The 12,127-nt window shown below is 44.7% G+C and overlaps 1 protein-coding gene across 1 annotated transcript; it reads right to left on the bottom strand.

Annotated features, from left to right (window-relative positions):
• Window positions 1-4,554: 4,554 nt before the first annotated feature.
• Window positions 4,555-5,982, bottom strand: CCR75_009228 (uncharacterized protein; the record flags this gene model as incomplete). The annotated part of the gene is made up of 1 exon (XM_067967270.1): window positions 4,555-5,982. The coding sequence occupies one exon, from the start codon at window positions 5,980-5,982 to the stop codon at window positions 4,555-4,557; it is 1,428 nt and encodes a 475-aa protein (XP_067819204.1).
• Between the last annotated feature and the right edge of the window lie 6,145 nt (window positions 5,983-12,127).

The following is a 12,127-nucleotide window of genomic DNA, read 5'->3' as shown; positions in this document are numbered from 1 at the left end:
GCACAGGCGTTTTCAAGACCACAACTTCTATGCATACAGCTTTGAACATAATTTGAATAATAAAGGCAGAAGTTATTTAAATTCTATGGAGCACCTAGTGAATTATTGGTGCATCGCGGTACTCATTCATGATGAGTAAACGCAAATTGTTAGGAATGAGGTGACGACACGAGGTGTCTCGCCAGCAATGGCTGTGTAATACGGTTAAACATTGCGTGTTGTGTATCGATTCGTTGAGGATCAACACAATTCCGACAATCCTTTCAAGTATTGTTTTGATCGATTTTTTAAGGTTATTCATCAGCCCAACTAGTGCTTTTGTCTTCTTGATAGACTCTTCTAACGACAAGAAACGTTGACAAAGGAACACTTGTTGTTGCAATAGTGGACTCATGCTCAATGTTGATAGTTGCAACAGTGGGCTCATCCTCACTGCTGTTTTGCTTAGCCGGCTCAAGATCGGGCCGGCGCTAATCGGCATTAGCGATGACATTAATTCGTCCTGATTTATATACTAAGGATAGGTTGTACTCCGCGAAGAAATACAACCATCTTGCCATTCTTTGCGAGAGTACTTAAGGGGATAGTCAATTACTAAATTAAAGTAATTGGACCCACTACTCGGGTGTGGTTCACATCTGTGACCAATGTACACTGTTCACGGCCGTGCGTAAAGACGCATGGTCCTTATAATGAATGAGCGGTCAGGATCAGTGCGTCCACCGTGGCTACACACGATGCACCCAAGAAGTGGTATTTCGATTGCAGCGAATATGCACTTCTTAAGATTTACGTACAACTCATGCTTACGCATAAGTGTAAGAACCTTTTGGACGTGTATACGATATACTTCAACGTCCGACTTCCCGTTCAAGCCTCTGCTATGAACGAAGACGTACTTAAAATAGCTCGGCGCAAAATCCCGCAATTTCTTAACAGATTCGTATCACATCTGTTGAATGTCGCAGGGGTATTACTAAGCCCCTGTGGCATTACTAAGCCCCTGTGGCATAACTAGCCACTTCCGTAGCATTCCGCTTGGGATGCCTACTGCTGTGAACGGGATATCGTGTTCACGCATAAGGATCTGATAAAAATCCATCCATCAGATCCATTGACAAAGAAACAGTACTCTTTCATATACCATTAATGATTACGCCTTTTTATGGTATTAGCGTTTGAGCCGGTTCCGTTACAGCGTTCAATTTATTGAACACATGCATTTCCTCTACCCTTCTGTTGCGGCACGCACACGGAAGGTCGGAGATATGTGAGAGCTTAACTCTCTCACATGACCCGCTGCTAATCGATTGGCAAAGATGTTGTCGATCGCTAATTTTTGTTCACGGGGCAATGGGGACTGCTTCATGACACAGTATTTGTAACCAGACATCAGGTCGATTTCATGCCGAGTGCCATTAATTTTAGGCAACTCGCACGGTTGGATTCAAAGAATACATCCAATTATTCGATCAATTTCTAAAGACTCCCCGTTTTGGGACGTAAAACGCTCCAATAGAGTCTTCTCATCGAGGACCCTTTCGTCCTTCGATGAGCTGCTGAGAACCCGTTCGCTCTCAGGAAATACTACTGCCGACCAAATATCGGCCACATAGCTATATTTGCGAACACACTAATATTAATATCACTACTAGCATTCTGATGTTAATATTTCGTGTCTAACTTCTCATGTTGTCATCTCTGACAAGTACGCAGATCTGCTTGACTTTGCCACTCGCAGATCACGCAAGAATTGTTTCAGTTTCAGCGTTGACAATTGAGTTATCTCCGAAGTTAACTTCGGAAGCGCTATCAGACCAAGTGAATAAGCGCCTACACTTGATCGTTTACTAAAAAAATTATGTATCAGTTTCCTATTTGGAACTAATTTCCAAAAATATCTGGGAACATTTGACCACAGATTTCTGGGACGTATTCCCGCAGATCCATGGGAAGTTATTCCCCAAAGTTTTTTCGGAGAGTATCCTCCCCCGACTACTTTTAGCTGTTATTGCGCATTCACAGCGAGATCCTTTACGATCCCTACATTCGATCTAGGACTTTCGCACTGCCTCTTGTAGACAGGCGTTTCATTTTTTTTTGGATGTTGCTTTCTAAGCAAGCATTCTTGTTTCGTACCACTCAACGCATTCGAGAGGTCGAACAATTACTGTGTTTGTTCATCAATTGGATAAACTCACAATACAACTGACTAGGTATCATGTGTGCTGGATAAGCATATAGGTCCCGTTTGCCCTGCTTTAAATTTAGGAGCTCAACTCGAGCCCTGAATTCGGCACGTGGTGGCTCAAATGTTTGCCTGAGCCGGGTCTTAAAGACATCATACGACCCAAAATCTAATGGGTCGTGAAGCTTAAGCCCTAAGGCCCAAGATTGGCACGTCTGGCTAAGTTAGACATGCCAAATTTTAATTTCGTCGCATCATCATTGATGCGGCAAGCTTCTATGGCGTCGTCTAATTCGACGAACCATCTCAAATGGAGTCGCCTTCGACTGCCTTAAACTTAGAGATTTCTATCTTTAAGCTTTCAGGTCGACGCGAAGCGTCGGCTCGCTAACAGCATGTAAATGCTGCCATCTCAACAACAACAACCAATTTCGACTGTTGAGCACCCTGTTCTTTTAACACCTCCACGTGCTGAGAGCCTTGTTGGTGAAGCAAGGCTACTTTTATGGGGCCCCGTCGAGTTCGTGTTGACTGAACTCGGCTATGGCCGCTTGTTGTTCATCTGTGTTCAGAGTGAACAGTGTCGCAAACGGCTGGCTCGCCTACGACCGAACTCATCCGTTCGATGGCTCTCCATTCAAGGTCACTCAATAAGTAAACATTTCACCCGTTGCGTGATAGCCTTCTTGAGGGGCTTGAAAGCTCCCTCCTTCATCATCCAACATGTCCAAGTTGGATTGAACGTGCGTGGGCCGTTGAACGGACTTTGAAGTGCTACCAGGTGCACTTTACTAATACTGTTAGCAGTACTAGACAGCCTACACTGATTACAGTGAAGGTGGGGTGGCTCGGTTACTTCGCGTACACGACGTGCAGAGGAAGATTACAGGGATAGGTAGTCTTAGCTACCAAAAGTTGGTTCTAAGGCTTCAAAGTAGAGAAAAAGTAAAACTGTATTAATGTAATAAGTTCCTACGTAACGATCTTATTTATACTACTGACCATATTATATTATTAACAAACTATGTAGGGTGCCTAATTGCGCACCGCACAATCGCGTCTTTTAACGATTGGCGGTTGATTAAACTTAAATCAACCAATCAATAGAACTAAAGTCTTATTGCGTCAATATTACCAATTTGGTAATATTGGAACTATTAAGTTAAATTATTAATAAAGATAATAATTTTGTCTTCTTTCTTTATATATTTCCTCTCATCGGAAATAATAATTATGATTCCTCTTAAAAGAAATAATATTTATGTAACGGACACCCCAATACACTTGAAATTGCAGTTGGCAGCTACTTGTACTACGCAAGGACAGCAGGGAGATATTTTCATTTTTTTTTACCGAGAACGGCGTTTTCCCCGAACAGAGCCCCACAAGATGCGATATATTCAGCTCTCGACATCCAAGGTAAGATGCAGCGCTAATCGGTTTCAGCTGATCCCTTACTTTGCTCTTCTCTTGTCTTTCACAAACGTGAATTCCAATTCCGTCAAATGAATGGAACTCCCATTAATTGGGATAACTGTAACAAGATTGTTTCACAATGTGCTGTCATTACCATCGATCCCAAAATGCTATAAGGGTGTGCACGCTGTCCATCGGGTGATGAGAAACGTAAGTAAACTCGCGACAATGGCGATTAACACAAATTTGTAATAAATTCTTTGTTTATATCTAACACGAATCGAAACTTCGCAACCTAATTGTCCTGGATGACTTGTTGATTGACCAAGAACATCAGGCTTTTTCAGTATTACATTAGAGGACTATAACAGAGGTCCACGAAGATACGTAATTCTTGAAACCTACTTCACTTAGATCTTGAGCCGCCTTTCGAGATTTTAACTTGGTCGCAGCGACTGAGATCTCTTTAAGCAACAATGTCGAGAAGACAATCAGGACGATGGATTTCATTTACTGCAAGACCAACAAGATCGTAAGGGGAGTTCGTTGTTGATTCGTAAAAAAATCACGTCACAAATGTCCAACTTATTGCTTCGTTTTCTGGATGCATCAATTGACGAATACACGTGTTCGATTTGCAATCGACGCATATCCTGGTAGTAGACGCTAAGCATTTATTTTGCAGTAAGTGGACAAAATACGATATCTTGACCTTCTACGCTTTCGACGACCTTTGCGAGACCGGATGTTACAGGATCTTCAGAAATTCACCAGCGAGTCATCGACTACCAATTGCAAGGATAATCGTAGTTCTGTCGACCTTTTTGCACTGATGTGCTTGTGCTTAAGTAAATTACTCCGCGAATCGAAAATAGAACACTACGGCACTTTTAATTTGTTAGGCATCTATAAGGCCTGATCTCTATACATTGTGCCGCGCAATGAGAAGATCAAGCTTGCTTGCTTAGTAGCTTGGCGACTCCACAGCCCATGAGACAGATGATAGTTACACCAACTAGGTGAAAACTAAATGGTATACCAAAAGGAGGGACGGCAGGAACATGAATGTTATCGGGGTCTTCGTACAGTACCGTATGTTGGTGAGCCGAGTCGCGGACGATGGCTGCTGCACGGCGACCTGCTACAAAACCATCCTCGTGAAATCCGCGGCCAAGCCAGGCACCGGAAAGAGTTATGCCATCCTCTTGAATAATTTCATTCTGTGGGATACAATCTGCTAAGAGGCGCGGGTGGTCCCAGCGAAAAGTAGAAATGATTGTATCCGAAGCCGGACGTTTGCCTTGATAGTCGTGAGGTGTGATGGTCACAAAAACGTCTTTTTTGGTGTTAAGGCGCTGAATGCGGTTCATCCAATATGTCAGAATGTACTGATCATCTTTGGTGATGAGAACATTCCAACTGCTCCACACCTTCTTTGAGAACGGTAGCATGACAGGGTCACAATGAACATAAATCAAGCTCTTGTGGTAGTGAAAACGCATCAGTGATCTATACGACTTCTCACTCCAACGCAACATTTCAGCACTCTCGTCTGCGTGGGTTGCGAGTACGACATGGTCACAATCAATTCTCTCGCCACTCTTTAAAATGACAGCCTTGCCGCCCTTTTCAACTTCATCAACAGTGGCGTTGTAACGAATTGTTCCATTGTACTCCTCGGTAAAGAGTTTAATGAACGGCTCAACGTAGCTTGAGCCGACGTACCACCACAAGTGCCTCGGACGATCCGTTCGACGCCCCAGCGCTCCTAGTATCACTTGCCACAATGGTATGTATAATGAATTGGAGTGTGACTTGAGGCATCGAAGAAACTGCGAAACAGGAAGGTCCAGGACGTCGTGCTTGGGAATTGTCCAGAGAATGGAGACAAAAGCAAGGAAGTAATGGCGAAAAAAAACGTTCGAGTAACGGCCTTTGGCGGCCCATTCACGTGTGGTAATATTTTCTTTCACAGGCATCGACATGAGGTCCATCGTGAACTTGTATATGTCAATAAGCACGCGCCAGATCCGAAAGTCAAAAAGGTTGCGGGCACTGCCGTTAAATGGCGCACGTGATGAGAACTGCAGATCACCTTTTATATCCGATGTGACCGTGAGGCTCATGGGAATACGCTTCTTTGTCGTGCCGTCTTCCTGAGTCACGCCTAGCGACTTAAACCACTGTTTGATGTTGGGATTGGAATCGCCAAACATCATGAAGCCAATGTCAACCATCTCTCCGTCAATTTCCATCCCATACGTGTGGCCTCCCAGCGTCGAATTCTTCTCGATAAGTATGACTTCATGGCCATCCTTCACGAGGTGGTAGGCAGCAGATGATCCACCAATGCCGGAGCCGACAACGACGACTTTCATGGTACCCCGACCGAAAATTTTGCTCGATTGGACGCGGTATCGTGCAGTTTTTACTTACAATTAATAAGTCTTAAGTTTAATTGTCTACACCTCGCCACCAGATCGATATCTGGTGGCGAAATCTACTTTTAATGAAGTAAGGGTAAGGTGAATTTTTAAAATATGAAATAAAATTCACTTTAATTCATTTCTTCTTGTGATCTTAAAGTAGACTTGTGCTACGACCAGTGATAGTAACTTCCTCAGGCCCATACTATCGGGAATAAGTTGCCACTTGGTTCTACGAACGACAGATCCTTGAACTAGTATTTAAGTTGTGGAACTTCTTAGTAATACAGAACTAAGTGATTCTATGAGTTTGAAGTATTTCTCTGACTTTATGAGCGAGGTAGCTGCGCTCCATCTTAAAGAAAATAATATACATGTAGGAGGAAACCCAGTTACATACTTGGTGCCAGGCTTCATGGAGGTGGGCACGTCTTTATGCGGCCACTGTAACGGTGATTATCGTTACATGAAATTAACACTTAAAGGTTGTTAATTAATATATTATCCAAAAGGGAATATTACCATGTAAAGTTATATTCTCTAAATATTATAACTTTACATGGTAATATTCTAAAAACGTATTCATTGGTAGATATATATCATTATATCTACTTTCTCCGCGGTCCAGTCAGCGCTGGACGCGCGCAAAGAGAAAGACATATAAGACTTTATTACATGTTTTTAATTAGTATATAATTAAGTTGGTATCAAGTATTTAGAAACAAAAGAACTTGATTATACTAATATAGTTTTTAATTAACCCTTTTTGAAGCAAGTGTTTTAAAGAGAGTCTTCCTCTGCACGTACTAGTGTACGTGAAGTGACGTGAGGCACCACTCGCACTGAGGTAGTGCGAAGTGGACTTGTACTGAAGCAGTACAAGTCAGAAGTGCCCCGTTGCACCTGGTAGCACTTTGTAGTCCGTCCAAGGACCACAGTTCATCATCCAACACGGACATGTTTTTTTTTAAATAATAATGGAAAACGCATCACGTTTCGCGTGATAGCTACACGTTTCTAAGTGACATAGAAAGGAGTGCGGTCGAACGAATGAGTTCGACCGTAGAGAATGATCCCATCTTGGCCATGCTGTCCAGTTTGGACAGAGATGCCCTCCATTCAGCCATCGCCAAGTTCATACAACATGAGCTTGACGAGGCGAAGGAGAAGGTATTCTTGCTTAATCAGCAAGGCTCTCAACAGGCAGAACTGTTGAGGTTACAACAGGAAAAGACCCCTGTACCTGGGATGACGCACACGCGTCTTTCAGAAACCTTAAAGATTGACATCACTAAGTATAGAAGAGTCGTAGAAGACTCCCTCTTGAGATGGTTTGTCGAGTTGGACGATGCCATAAGGGCTCGTCACATCGTCGACGAGCAAATCCAAACCGCATTTGCTCAGTCAGATTTGGCAGGTCGTGCCAAAACGTGGGCACTAGGCCTTTTGTTGCGCGACCCATATGTCCTTAAGTCGCTTGAGGCTTATAAAGCCCGGCTTAACAGACGTTTGAACAGCCTAGGGATGAGTACAGAGCTCGATCAGAGCTTCTGAAACTCAAGCAAGGCAAGCGTGATGTTCACGCTTATGCCCATCACATACGACTCTTAGCGAGTTGTATCACAAACAACCCAGTTCATAAACACACGTTGATTACAGTGTTCATGCCAGGTATTACGTATGGTCCCGTAAAGACCCACCTCTTCCGCTTAGAACTGGACACGCTTGAAGAAACAATATTCGTTGCGGAACAGGCGGACTTTAGCTTGAGACAGGCTCAAGCTAGTTCGTCATCATATCGTCCTCCAAGATGGCACGAGTTAGGAGGTCCAGAACCTATGGACCTCTCTTATGTCGAAGGCAAAAAATCTCGCTTTTTTTGAACAATAAGCGATTGCAGAAATGCAATTGATGTCAAAAGTTAGGACACTACGCTAATGAGTGTAGTGCCCCACGCCCAGTACTGAGAGGTACTGAACGTAATTATGGACCGAATGTAAGAAAGGGCAACGGTCGCGGATCCGACGTTGTTGCGAAATCGCAACAGCGAGGCGGACCGCCAAAAAATGGACGGGGTCAGTAGGGGCGCAACGCCCTACTGATCCAGCAACCTCAAGAGAATTTGCAAATCTCTTGACAAAAGTTGCTCCAGACACACAATCATTATGTGTCTCTGCACCTGGTGATGAGGTATCCCTCATCACCTTGAAGTTGAAAGTGACAAATGATTTGTCACTCAGAGCCCTAGTGGACTGCGGAGCGTCGAATAACTTTATTCGTCGCCAGTCACTAGAGGGTCGTAGGCTCAAATATGTTGAGCGCGACATCCCTCCAACGAGGATGACGGTGCGTCTAGCGACAGGCGCATCGATAACAGTAATGAAACGCGTAGTGAAATTTCACTACACGTTAAAAGATTTACAGTACGATGATGATTTCATCGTACTGGATTTGGATGACAAATTTGATGTCATTCTAGGTTTACCTTGGCTTAGAAAATACGAGCAAAGAATCAGCTGGCAGCATCGATCCGTAAAGATGCCTGCCACTTGTTCATCAGATGGCCACCTGATGAACGTCTTGGACCGTTCACAAGCGTGTGGATGTACTACGAGTAGTTGCGATGGCTTCACTTGTTGTACGGTCGTTAGTACGAATGCACAAGATCACAGTGTGATTATTAATCACCTTGTGGAGTCAGCTGCCGGCGGCTGTGCGAATGCACAGGCAGCACTGAAGGTCCATCACTTAAATAAGTCGAGTGGATTGAGACATGAATGTTCGCCTAGCGAGCGACATTCAAGGAGTATACCGGTTGCCCAGAAAGGACAACACGATGATCCTAGGTCGAGCAGAGAGTCGACCGTAGAGGACTGTGATTGTGATAGCGCAATCACAGTCGGAAGACGTTGAGGGAATAAGTCACTAAGTACTTGAGGAGAAATCTCCTTAAGCACTTAATGCTGAAGTGACTAATTCAGCATCCCGAGAGATTGATCCCTCGGCAGTCTGTGGATAAATCCCAGGGAGAAACGAGACATTGAATGTCTTGGTTAATAACGGATCAAGACTAGGCGCTTATACACTTGATCTGTATGCGCCTCCGAAGTTAACTTCGGAGATAACTCAATTACCAGCCGTAGAACCCAAGCGGCTCTTGAGAGATCTGCATAGTGGTAGAATCAAGCAGATCTGCATACTCTTTACAGAGGACGAATACGTGACCGATAACGATCAGCGGTACTTTTTGCAGAGAACGAATGGATTCTCAGCAGCTCATTGATAGACGAAAGTGTCCTCGATGTGAAGACTCGGATTGAGAAATATACTACTCAATCCTGGGAGTCACTCAAAACAAATCCTTTATACAAGGATTTGATTGAATTCAGGATTGTATTCGCTGGAGCAATTTTATGCGAGTTGCCTAAGGATAAAGGCACTCGACATGAGATCGAGCTCAAACCGGGCTTAAATTACTGTGCCTTGAAGCAGTGGTCACAGCCTCGTGAACAAGTACTTGCGATCGACAAATTCTTTGCCGATCGCTTAGCAGCGGGCCATGTGCCGGAATCAACTTTCCACATAGCTCTCCGACCTTCTGCGTGTGAACGGCCACAAGAGGGTGGCGGATAGCACACGCATTCGATAAAATGAATGCTGCAACGGTACCGGCTCAAACGCCGATACCTAGAAAAGGAGTAATCATAGACAGTATGTCTAAGAGTACCATCTTTTCGTCTATGAATCTGATGAATGGGTTTTATCAGATCCTTATGCGTGAACAAGACATCCCATACACAGCAGTGAGCACTCCTAGTTGGATGCTCTGGGAATGCCTCGTAATGCCACAGGGGCTTAGTAACGCCCCTGCAACATTCAACAGATGTGTAACAAATCTGTTGAGACCGGTGCGGGATTTCGCACCGAGTTATTTCGACGATGTATTCGTCCATAGCCGGGCCATGGACGGTAAGACGGACGTGGAAGTTCATAAAACTCACGTTCGTCAGGTTCTTACACTTATGCGAAAGCATAAGTTGTATGCAAATCTCAAGAAGTGTATATTCGCTGCAAGCGAAATACCACTTCTTAGGTCCATCGTCGGTAAACACGGGCGTGCGCCCTGATCCAAAAAGATCAAGGTAATTACCGACTGGACAGTTCCAGTCGATGTCAAGGGACTCAGAAGTTCCTTGGGTTAGCGGCGTACTTGCACAAGTACTCCCGCAATTATGCCGAGATGACAGTTTATCTCAATCGCCCATCTTGGCGATTGCAGATCAAGACAGACCATTTTATGTGGTCCGTGACGCCAGCGATTTCACAATCGGCTGTGCGTTAATGCGATACGATACAGACGGCGCGGAGCGCGTTGTTTGTTACCAATTGCGTTAGCTACAACCAGGTGAACGCAAATACCCAGTGCATGACAAGAAAATTCTTGCCATGAAATATGCACTGGCTAAGTTTTGGGTCAATCTCCTCGGAGATAGACCGTTCAATGTATATACGGACCATAATTCATTACGATCGGCCGTAAACAGCCCCCACCTCTCGCAAGAATAAGCGAGGCGGCTATGCCGACCGGATTTCAAGCTGGCTGCGCATTCCAACAGTAAAAGTAATCTCTTTGTTGCAACACTAATTTCAAGTGTTCTGTCATCAACCTTGTTTCATGACATATAGAAAACCTACAAAGACGACAAGGACCTTTTGCGTTTAATGGATCGTCTATGAATCCACACGATATAACTTTTATAGATTTACCGGCTTATATCGATCTTCATCCGATTGATACACACACGCCACGGCTTATCGTATTACATAGCCGTTGCCGGCGACACTCCACGTGTCGTCGTCCCAACTCACAATGATTTGCGCTGGTGCATCATGTATGGATGTAACGATGCACCAACAAGTGAACATCGTGGACGTGAGAAAACTTATCTCACTGTAAGTCGCGACTTTTAATGGGCCCCGCCTGTATCAGTTCGTGCGCTGGTACATTCGTGCTTGCGAGGTATGTCAACGGGTGAAGCCTAGCCCTTCATCCCGTGCGCCTCTTTAACCTCTACCACTTCCGGCAGAGTGTTGGCAGTCCGTATCTATGGACTTCGTCTTCGGATCTCCCGAAGCCAATCACAAAAACAATGGAATTCCTGGTTTGTTGACAGATTCAGCAAGATGGTACATCTTGCTGCAGTACCAAAGTCGATCACGGCTTTGGGCTGTGCCCGTCTCTTTATCTACGCGGTATTCAAACTCCACGAATTACCGCGTGAACTGGTCTCGGTTAGAGATCCACGGATCACGGCGGAGTTTTAGCAATCCGTGTTCTAATCTCTCGGAACACGACTGACTATGTCAACTTCTGATCATCCAGCGACAGATGGTCAGACGGAACGCGAGAATCGCGCCCTCGAAGAGATGCTTCGAGGTTGCGTCCAATCGAATCCAAATTGGAGCGAGTTTTTACCGATTGTCGAATTCGCCATCAATAATTCGGTTCATGCTTCTACAACGCATACACCATTCTTCGTGAATGGCTTACGCCATCCTCGCATACCCACCCAATTAGAGGGATCCTCTAGTTTAAGTGGGTGGACTCGCACGAGAAAAAGTATTCCTGACTCATGCTCATCACGCGTCGAAGTTAACAACGACGCGAGTGATGTCGATGTCGAAGATATCGACATCGAAGACGAGAATGATCTCATGGCAGTACGCACTGAGCGTACTGAAAAAGACGAAGTAAATGAGTCAGCAGAAGAATTCCTGCTAACTCGAGAATCAATAATCCGTTTCGTTCAGGATTCCATTGCTAACGCAGTGGGCCGTCAGAAACGGAATGCAGACAAACATGGAAGAGCAAATGTTCATTCATTTAACATTAATGATCGAGTGCCACTCTCTACGGTAAACCTACCTAAGCGTGTAGTCACTAATGTGGGTAGCAGTAAACTACTACCCAAGTTCATTGGGCCTTTCCGTGTACTGCATCGCAGAGGCAATGCGTACACAATAGAATTGCCACGTAGGATGCGAACGCATCCTACGTTTTACGTTGGTCGGCTCCGCCCGTACCATCAGTACGCGG

This window comes from Bremia lactucae, linkage group LG15 (assembly GCF_004359215.1).
Source record: "Bremia lactucae strain SF5 linkage group LG15, whole genome shotgun sequence".
In the NCBI taxonomy this organism is placed as follows: Eukaryota; Oomycota; class Peronosporomycetes; order Peronosporales; family Peronosporaceae; genus Bremia; species Bremia lactucae.
The sequence above is the reverse complement of the archived record's forward strand: the minus strand, read 5'-3'. Positions and strand labels throughout refer to the sequence as shown.